Raw genomic sequence first — 23,755 nt, 5'->3', positions numbered from 1 at the left:
CATTATTTAAACAAGAAAAAAAAAAATGTTTTCAGTAGATAAGAACCCCTGCTGCTTCTGTAGGACAGTGTGGATACCATTAAATACATACTGCAACCCAGAACAACACGATTTTTAGGAGTTTTGTTTTGTTTTAGGTTTTTTTATATTATTTAATATAGTTGAAGTGTTCAAAAAAATAATGCTCTGCTTTCAAGGAAAATGAAAGTGTTTCTACTAAGGAGATATATTAGAAAACCCAAACACCCAAACTCCTGAACTGTAACTATTCTATTCTACCACAGCAATTCATATAAGAACAGAAATTACCCCCCAATGCAAACAGAATTACAAGTGTGTAAGTATAAGATATACATTTATATATAAAATTATAAATTGCTTAATGCAAAGATGCGACACATTCACATTTACCATAAGAGAGAAAATATATGCTGAGGAGGAGCACATATTATACACAGGGAGCACCACCCTTATTTTATCATCTTGTCAGTTTGATGCTTTATATTACAGTGCATACATGAAATAGCATTCTTTTAATTGTCACCTTACTGATCTTTCCACTTTTCATCCCTAGTTCAGGTAATTTTCAGATGTTTGGAAATATGCCACATTAAATACATTGTAAAATTATCATATACACCTTAAACATCTGCCACATTTCATTTTTAAACCAGTTTATCTACAAGAAAATAACAAACACATACATGAAAAATGTACTGGCAAATACAAAGGTGCCTACATTTTCATGACGACAAGCCAAGGAACTAAAAGGCTCTATTGTGTCACTGATTTCAGAGTCTACTAATGTGATCAAAGTAAAGCACTTGCACAAAAACGAGCAATAGAACTGAGACTGGAGCTAAGTTGTTCAAAATGTGTTTTACCAGTCAGATTATATTTGATTATGTATTATTAAAAAAAAAAAGAGGATTGAGATACTAAGTATTAGCAATATCACAACAACAAATTTGAATCCACACAAAATCCAACTACACAACAGCCTCCTCTCCTTCGTGAGACCACCAAATTTGCCATTTTCTTATCCTCAACTACAGACCTTAGATTCTCTTTCACAGTCACTGTGAATAATCCATTTAGAAAGAGTATGCCTCAGAATGAACTATAGCTTATTGTTCCAAGACAAAACTTACATTTTGAGTTATACAGAATATTAAAACTACGCTAATAGTAAAACCCATTATTTAGTAAAAATAGAGTAAGACATCTTACTCTATTTTCTCACTTCAAAATTCCCCCCTTCAGAAATATTAGAATTTTTAATTTGCCTCTAAAATTAATTCATGACTAAATTAAGCTATAATGTTGTAGTTGTAAGATTACCCTCGTTTAACTGGGAAAATTTTTAAAAATGAGTTTAGTCTTAATTTTTAATTGTGAAATGTATTTGTCTGACAACATCAGGCATGATGGGCTACTCTTTCCTCACAAGCATAACAAGAAGATTTGGAAGACCATAGCATCCTACTTTCCCACTATAAGAGTATTACAGCATTTTTATAAGCAGGCTAAGAGCAAAGCCAGGAGCACCTAGATGCCTGTAAACTGGGCTGGGGATACAAAATGGAATATGCTTTTATGAGGGGTAAAGGAAATAAAAGGAATATTAAAATCAAAGTGCTGGAGCAGCATCTTGGCAGGTGAATGAGAGGAAAGGCAAGACAGGATATATCAACAGGAGTCTAAGTAGGAGAGAATAAGCCTGAATATATTTTCAAACTTGAAAAAAGGCAGAGTCTAAAAGGTGAAGAGAAATACGAGGACTGAGGGAAGTTTTAGGCAGAATATCTCCTGTAAGGTAAGAAGCCTCACCATGTGTTCATGCAAACTGTAACTTCTTTCTACACCATCTAATCATAACAGTATTTGTAATACTGCTATTTAAAGATATATAATGAATCTCAGTATTACAGATGTGTAATGCAACTTTTAAATAGTTTGCAGGTACTTTCCTACCAGCTGCTTAAAGAATCCCATCAATTATATGTTTAATTCTGTTGTTTAGAAAGTTTTATTAGAAAAATACAAAATTGTTAAGACTCGTTCTCTACATTAGATGGAATTTTGTATTTCAGAGCATGAGAGACGAACATATGAAATTTTCTTTACCTCTCTTGGGTTTCAGCCAGCTTCATCTAATTTCACTACATTTCCTTTCCTGGAACCTAATTTTGCCTAAATTTAGCAAGGAGAGCAACAATCAAAAATTAGGAAGGGAAAAAAGCTATTATGTTTTTGGTTTGTTTTTCTTTGCAGTTGCTACTTAGGAAAAGAAAAAAAAATACAACCCCAACAATGCAGCAGCCTAATGGCCTCTTTTCTTGATAGAAATTGCATAAAGCAAACAACTGACGCGAGTTTCCCTGAGCAAGATATTTAGAACATCTCTTTTTGTCACAAATGACTGCATCTTCAGAGAAAAAAATAGTTTGAAAACTTCTTTGTTTATTGCTTCTTCTTAACTCACCATGAGTGAAATAATCTGAACTGTGGAAGTTTTCTCTGTGCATATGAAAGCACCAAATCAGGAAGCATACAGTCACCAAGCAATTCACTTTAGTAGTCATTAGACTACCAGAACAGACAGCAACAATCCTTGATGTAGATAAGAAATGAACTGTGATTATGTAAGAGACCACTGAATGTATTTTTAATTCAGGGATACAAGGCCAGACATATCAGATTATACTGCTGAATGACAATGATTTACTTAAAAGAGTTTATCTTCATACAACTCATGTCCATCATTCACATGTACTACGTCAAGAAACTAACAAAGTTATGAGTGTACTGAGAACAATATAAATGCTGGTTCATTTAGTTAACCCTATGGGATACTACATAGTTAGATTTCTTTCTCCTTAAATACTTATTTTACAATAAAATTCACTACAATGTGAAATACCTGATCTTATAAAAATTGAACTTTACACTGTTATCAGCTGCTTTCAAATTAATTCATGGTCTGACTTATCCATTTCTAATAGCAATGCTGTCACCTGTAATTTACCATACAACACAAGAATTCACCATACAAGATAACTAGTTCCTATACCCAAACTTCTCAAAAGAAAAAAAATAAATCTTGAAAGGATGCTGATTAAGGCAGAGTCTTCTTGCATGAAAGATAAACTAGTAAGGAAGATACAGAAGTGAAGACAGACCTTTGCTTTTGTAGCTTATGATACTATAGGAAATACAAACGGTCAATAGTTTCATCAGTCAGCAGATGCATTTAGATCAAAGAAGTTCCACAGATCCCCTGCTCCCCAATCCCAAGTATCCTTTAAGCCTTCTGTCATTATTTCCCTTTTGCATTTTTCTGAGCAGCAGAGCATCATCCTAATATATTTTCTTTAATAATTTAGAAAATATAAATCACCACACAGACCCTGTGCTAGAGCACAAGAATGGTCATCAGGTCCTAAAATCTACACTTCCTAGGAACTATGCATACTGCATTGATTTTCCATTCTTGTATGAGTGTTGCATAATTGTATAACACCAAATTGGAAACAGATTTAAAGTTCATTATTCTCTGAAAGTATCATTTTAATCTCTAATTCTGCAAAGTAGTTGCAAGAACGTCAAACTGACTTGATGATTATGTCATTCCTGGAAACAAAACCTTTAGACATAAAACCTGCTGGAATTAAAATAACAATACAGCTGATCCATGGAAACAACATATGTAAAGTAGCCATAGTCAGAAGTAGTTTGTAGTCTGAGCTGGACAATTCTAATTCACATGCATTGCTAAAAATAGGTTCAAATAAGAGCAGCACATTAAAGAACTGTCTGTCCAAAACAATAACAGAAATTAAGTCATGCTAAAATAATAAATGCTGTATCCAGAAGCTACTATTATCACTACAGAACAAAATACAACAGTATGTAAGCTTAGAAGATGTTGTGTTTCTGAAGCATATTCTAGGAAGATATATTGTATATTGCTTGAAAGAAAATATTAAAGCTAGCATATCATAAGAGATGAGTGATGCTTGTCTGACAAAGAGAAGGTCAAACTTGAATAAAGCTTGGTTGACAGGAGAAATAGAAGAATTGCTGCTAGCAATTTACCAGCAGTGATGTAGAAAAATTATTAGCGCATACACTGAGAACCAAAACAGGAGGTCATCTTGGTGAAGATAAAACTGCATTTCTGTATTTATTAATAAACTAGGCTGCGAATCTGAAACAAGAGGACATGCTTTAAAAACATCTCTGGTGTTTAGAAATTGAGTCCTGTTAGGCTTCCAATGGTTCTTGTTACCTACTGTCTTTCAGCAGTTACTAAATACTTCTAAAAGAATAAATTACTGACTATCAAGTGAACTACATGATTATAGAATGTGGTATGATCTTCTCAATTTTTGGTGGTCTCAAAAAATTTATTACTTTTTTTTAAGATGTATAATAAATCTCAGTATTATATACACAGAATGGATTTTTAAATGGTGTGCAGGTACTTTGTTACCAGGTGCCTAAAGAATCCCATCAGCTGTATGTTTAATACAGTTGTTTATAAAGTTATATTGAAAAAAATACGAAAGTGTCAAGACTGCTCCTCCACATTAAATGGATTTTGTATTTCAGACAAACAAAAAACTTCAGTTTTCCAGGCTTCCTTGACAGTCTCCAGTTTGTCAGAATGATTGTAAGGAGTAAAATGCAGAGTGCATTTTAAGCATTCTATTCTGACCACCATAAAGGATAGAAGCATATTTTCTCTTTCGATACAAATGATAACAGTAAATGGAACCAAGTAATTAATTATAGGCTATGAAAGCAAACAGATAATTGCAAGTCTGCATACTGCATCACCGCAAAATATTTGACTTGGTCTTATCATGGTGTATATCACGGTCTTACTTGCAAGATTAAGTCCCACTGTGTTTCTTCCAAAAACTGATTTTCATGAAATTCCCTATGAAAGCAAGAAAACTACATTAAAGTTGAAATTGGTAGAAAATAGTATATACTTATATGGTGATATTTGGGAGTAATTGTTTTGGTAGAATTATCGTGTAGGTTATCAAACAGTATGATACAGGTCGATTTCATCAATGTTCTCAGCTACCTGGAAGAACAGAATTTCACAGTCTGCAGAAGACACCAGTCTGGAATGGGTTGCAAATATATGAAAGGAAGGTGTTAGAAGTTAAAGTTCTTCACTTATGACCAAATTCATGTCATTGCCTTACCATTACTGTAAAAAATAGTTCTACATTTGGAAGAAAAAAAGAAAAATGGCAAAAAATTATTACTTAGCAGAATAAGGTATAGAGCATATTTAAATTAAAAGCATTGCTGATGTTATATTAGTACAAAAAAAGACCACTGTCATTCTAGAAAATACGTGAAGTCATCTTTCCAGTTTTTGAAATCACACTGAAAGTAAACAAATAGAATAGAAAGAAGATGACAAAAGCCAGAACAAGCAGAAATTCACAAAACAATCCATGAGGGCAGACAAAAAGGATTGTTTTGTTTTGTTTACTGAGAGATAAAACTAAGGAGGGAAGTGATAGTACTTCAGATTCATTAAGGAGTCTAAGAGAGAAGTATTTTTTTTTCCTCCATTGCTTATAATGTCAGTTACATATTGGATGTCAAAAGAGGGCAAGAAGTATGCTTACTCATAATTACAAAATCCACAAGTAGCATTTGTGTAGCAAATACTTTAAAGCTCAACATATTTTGTTGTGTAATATCATTAACTTTTGTTTTAATTGAAACAACTCAACAGTCCCAAAACAATTCTCAAAGTAGAGACTGATCTTGAAAAAAACCCGTAAAAAATATTTTCGCCGCTCTTAGCTTTTATGCTATAGGTAGAAACAAAATCAAATTACAAACTCTTTGTTTCAGCTCTGCTTGAGAGCAATAATGAGTTGGAACAATTTACATAAACACCAAAGAGATGCATAAATGTTAAAAGCTAAACTGATGCACTGGAATTCAAAACATGACTTTTGGTTCTGTTGGACCTCTTGTACCTGACAGGACATTCATAAATCCTTCTGAATTCCACAATCCCTTTTCATAGTTAATAGAAAAAAGCATGTCTCCTTTTCCTCTGCTTTTATTTTTTCATAAAAGAAGATTTCAACCAACATGCCTTTTACAGCTCCCAAACAAAATTCCACTACTTAATGTTTGCAGTATACGTGCAGATAATCATCAACTCTATCCTGTCTGTGCTAAATGGAAGAGGAAGACCTACAAGTTAAGATTAAAAAAATGCTTTAGTTCTTACTCATCCATTTTACACACATTCTTCTCTCCTGGTTTATTTTAGACTTGACAAGGAGTTCATCATGCCCCTCCACATTCCATCTTGGTGTATATGCAGCCAATGGACAAGAATTTCTTTAATGAGGCTGCAATTACACTAATGATACCTAGAGCTATACATAGTTTATGAATCTGTGACAGCACTGACAAATCACTTGCTGCCGTTTGGCCTCTGATCAAGAAACCTCAGTTCTCAAAGAGAAGAATCAGTGTCAAAAAGATGTTTTGTCACATCACACCTCTGAGATTCCAGTGCAACACAAACAAGTCCAACTAGTTTCAGTAGTCTGCACGAGAGAAGCTATATCAGAAGTGTATTAGTCAGAAGCTTGCTCTTTACCACTACTAGTTTGGTGAAAACAGATTTCTGTCTTTCCCGTGTTCAACAGTATCAGGACATTTTTAAACAATTCTCTTATCAACACATAGGCTTCCTGGAAAAACCTCTCTTTATATAGGTTTCAAAAGAAAATGACTAAAATTTTCAGTGGAGTGAATAATCGGTTTATGTGAGAAAGGTACAAAAGAAAACTCTAACCAAAAATGGGGCAAGTGTCTATAAGTATGTATCTGTGGCTTTTGTTAAAATTACAATAATATTAATGAATCCTGTCTTTATTTTCAGGTTTACTAAGACTTCTGATCTTAAAATATCTTAAGAATACCTTCTCTTGGAATCTCTTAAAATACCTTAAGAATCACTTTCTTCTCAGTTTCATTTCATACTTTATTGTAATACTCTACTTCCCCAGTGGATCCAAACAAGATTTAAGCATATTTATGAACACATGTTTTCCAAGCCATTACATTTTTTAAGTGCACATCCAGATACTTTTCAGCTAGTTGCTTTAACAAAATTTCTTTTATCCTGAAGCTGCATTATAAAATGATGCAGTGTTATTTCTGCTTCTAAACCATGATAATCTAAAGGAAAGGCTTAAATGTTTTAGAAATAAAAATGAAAAATCTATCTTAGTCTTGGTGATAAAATATTGATTTGCATTCATTTCAACAGCAGAACCAGTAGAAATAAGTCCTCGGAACTGACATTTACACTCATGTTTCCTCTTAGCTCTAGCAAATTTATTTTAAATTCATTTAAACACAAAAAGAGCAGGCAAATTGCATAAATATTTATCATCTACTCTCAATCAATTAATCAATTATGTCTGAAGTCAGTGAAAATCATGTTACGCAGTTTTCTGTTCTGGTAAGGAGCAGTACAGACCTTCTTTTATGAAGGAAACCAGCAGTTCTAATGAACTACTTTTCCTAAGACAGGAATTCATTCTTGAAACAGAAGTGTTTTGAGGTGGTTTGGGGTTTTTGTTTGTTTTTAATAAACAGTCAAAATCTGGATTATTTTTGCTAAACTTCATTGATTAAAGATATGGGATATGGAAGGAATTTTTGTTTTGGGATTTTTTTGTCAGGGGCAGGAAGGACGGGAGAGGACGGGAGTTTTGTTAGTTATGTGTGTTTTGTTGGGGTTTTTTGATTTGATTTTGGATTTATTTTTCTGATTAAAGAACAGGTATAGCTATTCTAGCAAAACTGCTAACTACAGATTTTTTTTGGATTCTCAGACTGTTATACACGGTATATTTGTGACAAACATTTTCCTGATGTAATGAACACCGACTCAGCAAGTATCACTATGCTAAATTAAACTGCTGATCTTCAATTTATTTGGTTACTATCCTGCAGTCCTACAACCTAAATTTTTTTTTTTTATAAACATAAAGCCTGTAACTACAGAATTAAAAGGCAATCAGCCATAAGAACACTATTATGTATTGTAAAAGACATACTAACCAGTTTTTTAATCACTTAAAAAAAAAAAGTAATCCAAGATTTAGAAATCTTAACAGGTCTTGGAAAAAACCTGTAGCTTCTTATTAATCGGGGTTTGCTTTCATTTGAATGGTTAGAAGTCTGTAAGATGATGGTCACTACTCTCAGTATTAATTTCCCTTACACTAATCCCTCTTTTGACAGACTGAACATGTAGTAGCGTTCCTGCATGGAGCCCTAACTTTACAGTAAGTGGTGAATGTAAGTACTTCCTCTTCCTTCACAGAAAAAAGATGTATCATCTTTATAATTAAGTGATTAGATTTCCTCACATAATTTTTCTAAAGCAACTTTTCTACAATTCTATTAATCTTAAGATAAACAGACTGGCATTCATAGTCTAAAATCTCTAAAATGCCTTTTCCCCAAAGGACAGAAGAGAAGCAAGACGGGAAGGGTATAAAGACTTACACCCTACACCAGAGTAAAACCAGTGGCAAGAAAATAAAAATGCATAGACTCTTGAGTACGTGAAACACAAGCATATTCTAAACAATACAGATCAATTGATTTTCATCTGGGCCACAGTACTGATATTTTTAAATCCAAATCCAAGACGCATAGTCACATAACAATACTGGCACAATGCTATTAACTATAGTTATTATTTACTAGTAACTGTAAACCTCTACAGGTTTATCAGAATCAAACATGATGGAGGTAAGATATAAAGGAAACAAAAGCCTGAGTACCACAAGACAAGTTAGAATAAACTTCTAAAGCCTATAGTCCCTGGGAATATACAGCTGACTCCGGCATTTCAAGCAAATAGCTATTATAAAAAGGCTAGAAAAGCTGTCAAAATAAGAAAATATATACTTGTTTCAAAAGACATAGTTTGAATAGACAGAGTTTGAAATATGCATTAATAATATATTTATTTTGCTGACAGCTTTTCTTAATGTGGAACCAAACGGTGATCACACTCCAAGGCAAGTACATTACTGGTTCCTCTGGTTTCAAATCTTAGCATCACATTTTCTCCTTCAGGCATATACAAAATAAAGTTGTATTTATACTGTTCTCCAAGTTCTGTTCTTATGTCAAGCACCACTAAACATAATACAGCTCCTTCCTATAAAATAATAGAACCCCCACTTCTCATCCACTGTTAAAAAGGCAGCTCCCATCCCCTGCTGTGCAATCTGGCTTGCTACTCTTTGTACGTATAGAGTAAGATGAGTTCACAAATCTTAGCACCATAAGCAATGCAAGCAGGAAACTCAGACCAAAAGCTTTTTAAAATCTGACCAGTCACCAATCAATCACTGAGATCTTTGTCAACTAGATCAAGTTCATAAACTACCATACATAGAAAGAGTCTATTATTAGTAATAGCAACTCAGAAGAATGCATGCAATTCTGGAAGCTTGTCCAGAGTGATAACTTCACCAGGAGAGACAAATATGGTTATTCTAAGGCACCTATAAGAGACAGCAAGACAGAGATGTAATGAAAGAAGTCACTAGGGAAATAGCTAGAAAATAACAAGTGAGGACTGTAAGAATAAATAAAAGTGTAAGAGCTGCTCTTGATTACACTGTAAAAAGAAATAAACCACTGGCTAGCATTTCACTGATATTTTTCTAAAAAGCCATCAAGCCTTCCATGCATCATCACAATGCCCTATGTCCTTAAAGATCTTTAAATCTGAAGATTACTCATGTACTGCTCACATCTCCTCTCATCCATATACCCTATTACTTTCATTACTCTGTGTATCTGAAACTATGCTGTAATAAATAATACATTAGAAATAAACCCATAGTGTATTTTTTTTCTTTCCAGCTAGATACAGAGAATAGAAAGAACTACCGGATGGGGTTCTCATGCACTAATAAATTATTTATCAATCAAAGTTTCAATGACCTTACCTCCTATGTTACTAGAATGAAAATAATACCATTCTGAACCTTGGTATTTTTTGCACTAGATTGGAGAAACAACGCTACTGTGACTTATCTGGCTGTATCTCTGGTTGGCCAGATTGCTGTCTACCAGCTCCTGCCTACATGGAGATATGAAACAATTAATTAAACAATAGATTATACTTTGGTTATATAACAAAGATTCATTCAAGGAACTTACCCTGCAACTAGCATTTTTCCATCAACAAACAATAAATTAGAATTTGACTGTGAATCACTTACAGGGGCCACATGATTCGTAAAAGTCAAGTAAATACTAGATCAGCTATTAGTCACTTTTCTTTTAAAGTTACTACTGCTTCTGCAAATATTAAAAAATAAATAAATAAAAAAAATGATATAACACCCCAAACTACTATTTACTTAAATTATAGAAGTACTGTCTACAGATGAACCCACAGGCAAAGAAAAGAAGGCAGACTGTGAAAACCGAGAGGCTACAAAGTGTACATTTTGTACGCTTTGTAACACATTTTCATAAACTAGCCTTGGCGTCAGTTGGCTTCTCTGTAAATGTAGTATAAGAAATGATTCAGTAATTCAGAACAAAAAAAATGTCAGTAGACTAACAGACTGAAAGAGGCCTTTCACGTGCTGTGTTAAAAGAGCAAATACATTTAATTCCTAGAACCAATTGTATGAAATGTAACATTGATGTTAGCTCTCGTTTTCTAACAATCTATTATCTAATAGTAGATAATAGCCTGTTATCTAATAATGTATACAAAGGCACAGAAATTAAATAGCGTAAGCAATTTGCATTTCACTATTTTGGGCGTTCCCTGTGTGCGCTCTTGAATTACATCCTCATGCCTCTATATTCCTATTGTACAATGACAAATAGCTAAAATGACCGTGGCCCCCCTCTCCCATGCCTCAAAATCATGAAAAGATCATGGAAATACTATTGCTAGCTGTCTCTTTCTACATACACCGTCTGGTGTCTAACATAGTACTGTAGAAAAATATCTGCAAAAGGGAAACCTACAAGCTAGTGTGATTATTTAAATGTGGAAACAGAATTTCAAATAAACTTTCATATTAGCGGTATTTAATTGCTTGTGTAACATACACTCAACTTGGCTATATGTTTATTTTAAAAGCAGTCTATGTACAAAACATTTTATAGTAGCTCAAGCTTTGGATACTCATTACTACTAAACACAATCTTTGACTACAGGCACAATTTTTCATCTTTAAAATTAATGTATTGGCTGATTTTTTTTTTTTTTTTTTTTTGAAGGCAGATGAAGAAAGAAAAGATTCAGTCAAGGTGACAATTACCACCTGGCTAGCTAAGGTAACTACATGCTCCCAGTTAAATGCACATGTAATATTCTAGCATATGCACTGTAATTTACATTATAGTGTATGTTAATATTGAAAGTCCCCATATTTGTGTATTACTAGAGATATTACAAATAACGTATATGACTGTCTGCCTGGAAGTCTGTTAGCATAGGAGATAAAGATAATGAATAAATCTGTGGCAACACCTGTGATTTAAGCTCTTTTCTACCACCCCTTCATACACTGATGCTACCATTTACACTTTTTCCTCCACACCCTTCTTCTCCCTTTCCTGGGGACTGACCATTTCTTCTTTGAGAGCTTACTAGGAATACAGCTAAGAACATAATTAAAACCAGTTCAGATTTGCACTCTCACAAGTACTTAACAAGTTAGAGGCTACATACAGGATGTAGAACAGTGCTCATAAGAATGAATATAGAACAAACCATGCCTTGAAAACTGTTAAAGAAAGCACTGTAATATTTGAACAGTCAGGATTACTCCTGTGAATACAATGATAAAACTGCAAGAAAAACAAGAACAGTGTACCATTTAGTTCTTTTTGTAGGATGGAAATCTTGTAAAATTTATTTTTCAAAATACTGAAATTCAAAGCAATAGAATTGCTTCCTAAACATGTTCAGAAAATTACCTCAAAACAAACTTGTAAAATTTTAGGCTCTTAACTTCCAGGGGAATAGTTCACCCTACAAACAAAACCAGACATAAGCAGAATTTTTGTCATCACCAAATTCAACGAAAGCAGAACCAGGTACCATCCAGAAATTAATGTCCAACTCTAGTCAGAACAATTACTTAAAAGACAATAATAAAACACTATTACCTCCAGCAAAGATCTTCTCTTCCAAATCACTCATTTGTTTCTTGTATGCTTTTAAAGCTGCTTCCTTAAATGATGGTCGTATCCTTTTTTTCTTTGGCATTTCAGTAACTATCTCTGGGACATTCTGATTTTCATCTTCCCGTACTTCTATGTCAGCAGCCATGTCAATTTCAACTTCCAATACTTCTTCACTGACCACACTGTCAAACTGTGTGTCATATTGCTCCCCTGGTAGTACTACATATGTAGTTTCACACAAAGGCTGCTCCGGTTCATATTCCTGGACCTGCTCACTAGTTTCACTACTGTTAGTTCTATTTTCTAGTTTAGCAAGGACTTGCTCCATTACTTCTACATAGTCTGTTTCATTTTCACCAGGTGGCTCGATTAAGTCTTCCCCATACCCTGCTTTGTAGCAATAAGGCTCAGCATAAACATCAGAGTCGAGTGTTGTACTCGATTCATTTGCAGTAGATTGAGATAAAGTTCTAAACCTTCCCATGAAAGATGATCCACTGTCTTCATATCCACTTAAACTTTGTGTACTTTTATTCCAGACTACTTCTAAAGCTGACTTAGCTCGTTGAAGTGTAGATCCAAATTTAGGAAAGCTGAAAGTCTTATCAGAAAGATCTATGCTTAATCGGCTATGCCATGATTTAGGGGCTGTTCCTTCCGAGTCGTCGCTTTGTAGTTCACTCTGACTTCGGTACATCATAGGCAATCTGTTTTGATTCTGATAAGAGGAGACAGAATTTGTTTCCTGATAATCATCATATTGAGCAGTCCACTGACTTTGTGATTCACTATCAAGGCCTGGACATGATGGAGAAGTACCATCAAGAGTAAAATCATAGCTTTCAGTATCATACTGGAGGTCAGAATTTTGGCACTTTCCAAAATCTGTCTGTTGATCTGAAGGGCTGCTCATATCATACACAAAAACTTCCTGTGCAGATGAGTCTAGGCCCAAATTTGCCCCTTGTTCCAACTGATTCCAGTCTTTCCATGGGGAAAGATCATCATGTAAAGAAAGCTGAGAATCACTATAGTGGCTTCTGTCTCCCATTGCACATATTCCATTGCTTAGACCACTGTTGACAATTTCTACATTTTCCACCTCATTTTGGTCTGGATACTGTTGCATATCTTGGACAAAAGTCTGCTCCTGAGAACTGCCATACCAGTTTGTAGAATCATCTTGCCTTCTTTGCCAGAGCTCTCGATCAGAGGAAGACAATAATGAACTGCCATTTGTTCTGCTAAAATACTGATTTTCTGAAAAATCCTCAGAGTAAGACTGACACAATTTTGAGAAATCTGACTCTGAACGGCTAAGTTTTGGTGTTGCAAAATCACTGTGTAAATGCCATAGAGGAGTCACATCTGAATAATAGGTCTTTGACTCTTTTTCCATGTTGTCAAATTCTGGTGACTGACCATCGTAATTTCTTCTGTTTGAAAAGGTGTTACTGTCAACAGTTCTATTAAGGTCTTTAGTATCTGGGGACTCTATACTCCCCTTTGTAGTGCTTGCTTTTATTTGAAATGCGGATTTGGATATCCTTGCATAACTGTTCTTATTTATATCTGATTCCAAGTCTTTATCACTGTCAGGTGACTCCCAGTCATGCATTTTAGTTTTTGTATCCACAGTTAGAAGCTTCATATCCATACTCTCATATGTCTGAGAGGAAGGTAACCCTCTTTCCCTTCTGTCTTTTATATCATGGGAAAATATGTCTGTAGAAATTCCAATGCCAGTTCCCTTAAGTTTATATGACTTTTTTAAAATCAAATCTCTCTGTTGTGAGGACTCAAAGTAAACAAGAATGGGTCTTGGCTTTGCATTTGGACAGTCCCTTTGTTGCCCCAGTCTTTGGGCAAACTCAATTTTAATAGTGCTTTGTGCCTCTGAGAACCCCATTTTACCTATTAATATTTTGTAAACTATGCTTTCAGTTTTTTCAAGCCTCTCTTCAGGCACATTTAGAAACCTAAGACTTGCCTTGTTTCCTGGATGGCCTACCTGCTTAATGTAGTCATGTATGTCCCGAGTTTCTCTTCTGGACTGCACAAATCCAGTTCGCAATTGTTCAATTTCATTTTGTACAACTTCTACACTACTTGAAATTTCATCAATTGATTGTTTCAGAGCATTAACATGCCCTCTTAATTCAGACAGTTCTGTTTCAATTTGACTTATTCCCTGAAGCTCTTTAAAGATCATTTCCATAACATCATGTGTTTGGCTAATACAGCTTGTTGAACTAAAGCCAGGTTCAAAAGTATTTGATTTCTGGTGACGGCCAGTTCTGTCTAGAGATTTACTTCTTAAGCCCCATGTTTTCTTCCACGTACTCAGTTCTGAGTCAGATGAGACACATTCTTGACTCTTCTTCCATTTCCTTAGTTTTCGTAAAGCTCCCAGCTTCAGTGTGTGTAAAGTGCGCTCTCCATCTGAACTTCCATCAGATGGTGCCAGACTGCTTAAGCTTTTTCTGTTGCGTCTCACAGGCATTGTGTGTGATAAGTATTCGTTTTTCTTGCTGCTACTTTTTCCTTCACTTAGTGACTCAGAATATGAACTATCATTTGAAGACAGATCTTGAACTATATCTTCATTATTACTATTTCTTACAAAAATATGCTTTTGCAGTCCATTAGCAATAGCAACTCTGTAACTGAATGTTGGAGAAAGTGAAAATTCTCTATTACCTTCCTCTTCTTCAGTTGACAAGTTGCGAGCAGATGGACACTTGGCAATCCTTTTCACAGTGCTTTTTAAAGTATTTGAAAATTTTGGATTTTTTGTTTGTCCAATCTGAGTTAAGTCTTGTTCCTTTTTGCTCTGACAACTCTCTTTCCTTTTTGTACTATTTCCCGATTTCTTTGTAAACATTCCTTTGCAAAGCTTATATATGTAAGATGAGATCAGGCTTTTTAAGAGGGCAGAAACCATGGAGTGTAATTTGTATTAGGCTGTTTCCATAAAACACAATTTTTGATCCAGACAAGTGTTTGTATCTCCAACAGGATCATCAGGAAATATTTCATCCACAGAGACTCTAAAGTGCTCTGATGCTCTGGCATCATTTGACAGAAAAAAAAAAAATAAATTAAATATCTGCTTGTTTGAAACCAAATCCTGGAAGGGTTTTGTACGTCTTGCAAAATCTCACTCTGTCGCACATGGCTTCTTGAAGTGTCTAGAAAGGAGGGAATGACATTACAATGGCTGCCAAGCAAACTTATCATTCAATAATACCAGTGTTGTTTTAATGGGATTACAACTGAAACACAGAGGACTTAAGTATTTATTTATACTTTCCCCATAATTGTGTGAATAGAATTTTTCATAAACAATTAAGCTGAAAGCAGGTTTAAGCAAATATTTTTCACATAAATTAATAAGCTATAGGTATTTACAGGCTTCTTTGTTCAGTTCAATTCTCCAACTTTTAACTGAGATATTTGTTATTAATGCTATCTGCTTTTTCTTCAGGGTAATGACATTTCAACTTAGATCCATATGATACACAGCAGTGGTCAAAAAATTGACTGGGGAATGAGTTGCTACAAGCTAGTAAAATAGAATTTTTCAAGTGCCTCTTGGTTCATCTTCTGCAGCAAGGTGGGATTCTGATAAAATCAATATTGTATTCATGAAATACTATTCTATCTTGAAATAGAATTATGCACATGACTATGGTTTGCAAAGTAGATGCCTTCTTTTTATAGGAGATATTAACACGTGTGATGGTAAGCCAGGATTTAAAGTGGGCATACCTTCTTAGTTTCTCTTCTTTAAGAAATAACAGAAAATCATGACAACTGATGGAACGTTCTCATCCATCTTACTAAGTTTTACATTGTTCCGCTCACAGAAAAAAACAACAAAAGGAAACCACAAAACCACACAAAATGAAAGCAAGAGGGAGAACAGATATGATTTGTGAGTCTCAGCACAAAAGCAGGTGGCACTACAACAAGAAAGCAATTTCATCCAAAATATGGAAGAAGAAGAAAAGATTTCATGAGGTATGTGGAAGCTTCTATTCCATAACATAAAAGCTTGCATTCCATAGAAATGTAGTCAATGCATTTTAAACATATAAATGTACTTTTTTGTACAGCATATCATTCACCTCCCAGTCTCACAGTTGTAGAATAAAAATGAGACAAATAGCTCAGAAAAATCCAAGAATTAGTTCTTAAAATGGGCATTCCTAAATCAGCTAAAAATTCTTTGGCAAAATAAGCAGTTTATTCAGATCCACAGTATATGAAAGGTTAAAATTTGCTCTGTAGTGTTTTAAGAGTAAAGGGTAAGAACTGCCCTCCCTATACGCAAACAGCATGGCACCGTATGAAACATTATGGCCTGCTCAACCACCTCAAGATCTCGTCTTTTCATTACAGTTTTTCTTCACTGAGCTTACTACCATACTCATGGTCAATAATAAACATTAACTCCTGATTCATACTGCAGCAGCAAAATGCACTATGTTGAAAAGAACCCAAGCAAAGCTGGTAAAAGCCCGGATGACTTCTGGAATCATGGAAGAGAGGATGTAAATAGACTCATTTCTTTCCCAGTTATAACTAAATTGGGACACAGCCAAGAGGAAGCAGAACAAGAATAGGCAACAGTCTTCATCCTTCCCAAAGTTGCTGCCTGTTATTTTATAAAAAGTGAAATACCTGCGGAACATGAATCACATTTTTAACATATCAGCATAGCTCTTGTGACTTCTTTTTCTTCCAGGCTTATGCCTGAAGTCAGAGTACTGAGTGAATTAAGAGCAAGCAATGTTTGGAAGCAAAAGAATGCTTGGTGAGACTCAATGCAATTTTCAAGGCATGAAAACAGCATTTCTCAGAATATTACAAAGCTGTCACTAGAGCCAACGCTGCCTTGTTTTCACATATTATTGACAGAGGAAGGAACCATCCTGGGACATTTTTCAGTACCAAAGGTATGTTTCTAGACGTAGGAACAGTTGTTAACCATTCAGCTGTTACACTGCATGTTTGTAACCATTTATTGAACAAGATTTGAAGTGTGACTGCCTAGCTCCTCTGCTCACACAACCACAGCTTTTTAAGTGCCCTCTTAGCTAAACTTCATGCAGACGACTTGGACATTCTTGTAATTTAAAAGACTTCAAATCACCAATGCATAAATAAGCTAGAAGGCTTTTTATTGGCTTAGTCTACAAAACATTAAGAAATAATGAAGTTATCATTGGAATCTGGAATATTTCCATTAATTTTAAAACAAGTTTAATTCTTCTCTGTAGAAGCATCTCGATTTCATAGTCAACAATATGTTTTTTATCCAATGTCTAACCTATGCTTTGTATCAAAGATAACTGAAAGTATTATGAAGAGCTGCAAATTCAGTACTCAATTTATTTAAACCCAGTTTCTGACAATGCCATAGTAAATTAAAAGTTGTACTGTTACAAACACAGACATCTGCTAAATGGAGCAGATTTAATTTCTCTCATGCGAGTTCCATTCCATCTCAGCTATATTAGTCATGATCTGTTCGTCAGTTTGCAGCCTATCATTGCTCCATCAAATACTCATTTTAGAAAATTGTATATCTACACATGGAATGAAGTTTGAGTCATTACAGGTCTCATCCATTTCTTTTTGTAAAGATTTGCATAGGGTGGTTCTCATCATTTTAAATTAGTGTAGGTTAAAACTTTAGGAAATAAGGAACAGTCTACTGAGAAACACAGGACTAAATCAATTATCTGAGTGAGCTGCAAGTTGTGATGCAGTGATTTTTCTGGTTTTATCCAGGTCTCCCAATAAACTACCATGAGCCCATTTTTTATGTTCACCTTGCTTGTTTATTGACTTTAATTTATATGGTAAAGTTGAACACAGATGGATTAACCCATTTTAAGCATAAGGAATTGAGCTCAACTGTTACAGCAGTGAAGTGCAGACTTTCTGCTGGGTAGTTACAAGGCAGGAAACTGGAAGATGTTAAGGATTGTGAGATTAGAAATAAAATGAATTGCTAATGGGTTCCTTCTGTAAAGAAAGGACACAATAACACTTCCTTCAACTTTTCACTCCCAGCAAGTCTGAATATAGATCTTTGACAATCAGCTTGATGGTAAACAGGTAATTTGGATTGATTTCAAGGATACTGTTGACAACAAGGATTGCCAAAATAAAACTTGTCAGTTGGAAGTATCATGTATAAAGGATTTTATTCCCAAATCTAAAACTAATGTGTCAGGTAGAAGGGGGGCGGAGTGGGCTGGGTTAAGCATGATAATGCAAGCAGTGTATTTTAGTTACATGTCTGAATACCAGATCCTCATAGATTCCTGATTTATTTTTTCATTTTAATAAACCCAGCCTTCTATTTTTATAAAGAGAGAAGAAAACTGAATCATCTTAAAAATATAATTTCAGTATTAAAAAAAATAGAACACTGCAGACCTTCTGTTCATATCCTAGTAAACGAAGCAGAACAACCCTCTCTATTCAGAAGTAGCTTTATGGATGCAGACTGTCCCATCAAAAAAAAGTGAGAAACATGCAGAACCATAGCCCTGCTTAACCTTTACACTATCTGTCAACTACAAGAGACCTGTGCACATTGGAAAGGGACAGACAGAAGATGAGACTAAAGTGCAGTCTGCCTCTATAAAAAGGCATACAGCAGTTTGTCTTCACAACATCAAGATAGTAGGGAAAAATAGAACAAACCCAGAAAGTCTTTTTCTGTAGCAATGCCATTCCGCATTACTGCCAAAGTAGTCACTACCGCCTACAGGCAGCAACACCTATTTGTGATATGCAAAATGCTTCACAGAAATTAATTAATCACACATGACAAACTAAATGCAAACAATGCACCTCGCGTTTGAAGACAGGCTGAGAAAGTTGCGGCTGTTCAGCATGGAGAAGAGAAGGCTGCGTGGGGACCTCAAAGCAGCCTTCCAGTACCTGAAGGGGGCCTATAGGGATGCTGGGGATGGACTCTTCATTAGGAACTGTAGTGACAGGACAAGGGGTAACGGGTTAAAACTTAAACAGGGGAAGTTTAGATTGGATATAAGGAAGAAATTCTTTACTGTAAGGGTGGTGAGGCACTGGAATGGGCTGCCCAGGGCGGTTGTGAATGCTCCAACCCTGGCGGTGTTCAAGGCCAGGCTGGACAGAGCCTAGGGTGACATGGTTTAGTGTGAGGTGTCCCTTCCCATGACAGGGGGTTTGGAACTAGGTGATCTTAAGGCCCTTCCCAACCCTAACTGTTCTATAATTCTAATACACTTCACAGACACAGAAACTGAGGCTAAGAGATGTTCTCTTACTATCAGGAACATAAGGAATAAATAACAGAACAGCTAGAATTCACATCTACAGGTTTCTCAAGTACCATCTTCTACAAGTCTTACAGTCACCTCGGAATAGGGTTATCCTGACATAACTGTACTTACCATTAGTGCATGTCTGTTGGGCAAAGCCTAAGCTCCTTCTTTTCAGACAGCATAACTGCGTATACTCCAGACTGCTTCATTAGCTTGCTGTAACACTAGCATTATACTGACAAACTTCTCAGATTACTTAATACAGAATTAATTTGGAACAATTATATGCTCCTTTATAGTCTCAATTTTTCTGGACATTATTGAACACTGATGTTTTAAGTCTGTGTTATTGGTGAGTCTCTACAGGTAAAGTGGTATTTATCGTTTTACCTTGAGATACTGCTTCTGATACATAGATGACCTGCCTGCAGACCCTAGCAAACAAAGGGACAACAGCAAGAAAATAGTTCTGGTTTCTCTTTTGGGTAATTATTCTTTGTTCCAGAAATTTCTGAGGTTTTCACCGGCAGAATTTAGCCCTATTCTATCATCCCCTCCCATTCACATGAGAGCACGGAGTGCTATCAGTACTCTCTTTTGATTAAAAGCTATTCCTATTGTCTCTCAGTATCATATGGAAAGGTCACTATATCTGCTTATTTACCTGGTGATATTTTCTTTATGGATCCTACTATTAGTGTATATCTAACCACCACTAAACATACTGCCTTTCTATTTACAGGGAGTGTTACCAGTACTACTAACTGGCAAGCTACTGTTTCAAACCCCAGTCTAAAGAGACTACCATCTCCTTATTTTCTATCTGTCCTGAAGAGCTTGCATATATGCTCATTAAGTACACTATGAAATCCAATCTGAATATTTAACAGTTATACTGCGAGACAGTCATTCATAGCTGCTACTTGACTTCTCTGTTCTTCCAGCATACAACTTAAGTTTAAGGATAACAATAGAAGCAAGTTGCACATACTTAAAACTGACTTTGGCTCCCTCTGATTTAGAACAGTGTCTGAAACTGAACCCATATATATATAAAACTTTGGATATTAGTGAATTAAAAAAAATAAATAAACACCATTGTTTTGCAGTATTTTTTCTTACTTTTTTTTTTTTTTTTACACTGTTCTCTGCACCTTTGTGTGTATTAGTAATATTTGTGCTGCTAGGTGATAAATGTTTCCCCCCTTTAGTTGCTCCATTAAAAGATGTCCTTGGCTGACGTGGTTTAGTGTGAGGTGTCCCTGCCGATGGCAGGGGGGTTTGAACTTGATGATCTTAAGGTCCTTTCCAACCCTAACTCTTCTATGATTGTATTTGCATTCTCCGAGAAGTCTTGTTACAGTGACTGTGAGGGTAAAGTAGCCAACCAGTTATTTATGAGCTACAAATAAAATTGTTGACATTTGGAACACTATTTCTTTAGAATTAAAAGTGTAGAATGTTATTTTAAAAATATTAAAATTATATTTGAAGCAATTGTCCTTAAAGTACAATGGCCTTAATTAGAACTAAAAATAAAAATATAAAAAAAAGAATTTTTCCAAATATTGTAGATTGATATGTAAATGTAAAAACCTGTTGTAATGATTCCTGAAGTTGAAATGTGCTCCCTTTGGAGAGCAGTAGGCAGCTTAGTATAGTGCAGCTGACTACATACCTAAGGGTTAAGAGACTGCAGATGATTTGGAACACAGCTTCAGTATTATTTGACTAAACGTACTGGCCTTTTTTCTTTAAAGTTTCTAGCTGTTTCCTCATATTTTTAATGAAGGAAAGAAAAGAGACTGCAGTATATAAAGAAGGTGGCAACAGTGAACCTGAGAGTCCTTTTCCCCCCACTTTACAGCTGTGTATATGATTTATGCTGTCCTATATAAACTTACGTTTAGTCAGTCCAAAAGCTGCTGAAATAGACAGAATTCCACTTAACGGTCCATCCCTATTTAAATGCAGATTACAAAAGGAATGGAAAACCTGGAGATGGAAAAGTTATTTGCTGACAATATAGGAATAATTGTATTACTAAGTCAGTAGCAGGCATATTGTCTTCTAATATGAGTTAGTCTGTTACATGCATGCTACTATGTCAGATTACCATAAATACATTACATTAAATACATAAAAAAAAATACATTAAAAAAATCCTGTACAGAGTACAGAATAATTAGAACCTATTTACTACTTTTAAAAATATAAAGTATCACCATGCATTTGACCAAATTTTAGTTCTGTCCTCAATTTTGTCCGTTTTCAACAGTTTTCTTTAGAGCATTATACTCTGAGAGCACAAATAATTTAATGCACACCAAAGCATAACACATATGCAGAGGATATATATATATACAGTAGACTGAGTGGATATTCAAAGTCTCATGCAATTTTAACATTTCAAACTTTCCAGCAACTTCAAGGAATCTCTAAAATAATTCCATCAGAAAAAACTATATATAAAGAACCCCTCAAATTTTTTTCCAGCTATAGAATTTTAAACCTCTAACTCTACTGGCCTGAGCCTTTGGATGGGCAATTCTCTGCCCTGAATTAGATCCCTTTTCGGTAAGAGACCACCATGGAGTCTGTGATCATGCCTGCACTACATTACTCTATATAACACAGATTATTTTGGAGAGCTGTGACTTTTTTGGTTGGGGGTGGGTGAGAGAAGTTTTTCTTCTAAACTAAGTAGAAAAATTATCTGTGAAATGTTTATCTGTGAAACTTTAAATGGGCAAAATGTTACTTGCATGCACTCTGGATTCCACCCTTCCCCGACAAGAATATTTTAAATACTTTCTAAAATGTGGTAAACTAATAATTCCACCAAATTCTTAGAACACAAGACCATGAAATGGACAGGTTTAGATAAAGAGGTCTTTCATGTGATAAATGGCAGCAATCATCTGTGACATTAACATTTGAAAAATGCCACAAGCACAAACCACAACTACAACTACTGTGACAGAAACACACACTAGGATGAGTAGGCACACAGTTAGAAGCCATGCTTGCTAAACACCTGAAATGACATTCATTGATAAGAATGGTAGATGTTAAACCTAATTCTAAATTCAAATTATCTAAGAAAAAAACCCCCACTTTGTCTGCTCCAATATACTGACAACTATGGAGTGCTACTTAGATTTCTACCCAGAAGTAAGAATCTCTCTTTTACAGCTATCAACTTAATTGAATGACACAGATGAGGAAAAAATACAAGAATCTCTTTAGATGCCAAAGAATTTTTATGCTTCAGAGCTTCTGTTTTTCTGTAGCGGTCTCACAAGGCAGAAGTTAGTATACTACTTAATTCTTCATAGTTTTTCACAAAACTACAGTTAAAAGAAAGTTTGGAATTTTCAGTCTTCCCTGATATTTCAATGAATTGGACTTATTCTGAGCTATCAGTCTTCTCCTCCTTGAAACTGTTCTGGAATCCCAGTGCTTCACCTGTGATTCCCTAAGTGTTTCCACAGCAATATATAGTCATTATGATAACGTTGTGCTGATATCACTACAGGATCAAGAAAATGCTATAGTGACAGAAAACCTTTACAAAACTCTCTTCAGGTTGTGTAAATTCTTCTGAAAAACCTTATCTGTCTTGCATCATGACTTCATTCTATATGAAACGCCTTTGAGATGACAGTTAACCATAATTTCTATCATAATACCCTTAATTAAAGTAATCTATGAGGCAAAGATGTTTTAACCTTAAATACTTTTCACTCAATACTTTTAGACTCAACAGCATTCTTTAAATCCTTTTCTCATTGTGTTGATTCATGTAGTAAGAATTAGCACCAATTTTTACAATACTCTCATGTGTCAAGTAACTTCAGCTTTTCAATTGCCAAATCACAGTTGTATACTACACTAAATAAAGACACCTATACTGTATAATCACCAACAGCTTCATTCATGAAGAAGGCATTTTATCACCTCCTCTGTGAAAAATAACTACAACTTCATGATCCAAGTTCATTTTTACATCAGAAAGCAGTTAAATAATGTTGCATCAGTGACTGCTTTTAAGGCACAGGAATTCCTGTCAGCCAAGGTTTAACATCAGTATTAAGATGCTGGAACTGACATTAACCCTTTTTGTATCATCATGTTAAAAAAAAAAAATTAAAAATGTCCCACTTAAAACTGGG

At 35.0% G+C, this 23,755-nt stretch overlaps 1 protein-coding gene across 4 annotated transcripts in view; it reads right to left on the bottom strand.

Moving 5' to 3' along the window:
- UNC13C (unc-13 homolog C) overlaps positions 1–23,755 on the bottom strand; it is a 194,484-nt gene that overhangs the window by 118,851 nt on the left and 51,878 nt on the right. The window contains exon 1 of one of the 4 annotated variants that reach the window (XM_065688907.1): positions 12,235–15,350. The exons of the other annotated variants lie outside the window; for them this stretch is intronic. Coding sequence (XP_065544979.1) covers positions 12,235–15,196 — 2,962 coding nt within the window. The 5' untranslated portion in view covers positions 15,197–15,350. Of the gene's footprint in view, positions 1–12,234; positions 15,351–23,755 lie in introns of those variants that run through there. 4 annotated transcript variants of the gene reach the window in all.

The sequence above is a fragment of the Lathamus discolor genome, chromosome 8 (assembly GCF_037157495.1).
Source record: "Lathamus discolor isolate bLatDis1 chromosome 8, bLatDis1.hap1, whole genome shotgun sequence".
NCBI classification, from domain to species: Eukaryota; Metazoa; Chordata; class Aves; order Psittaciformes; family Psittacidae; genus Lathamus; species Lathamus discolor.
This window is presented reverse-complemented; position numbering and strand designations above follow the sequence as displayed.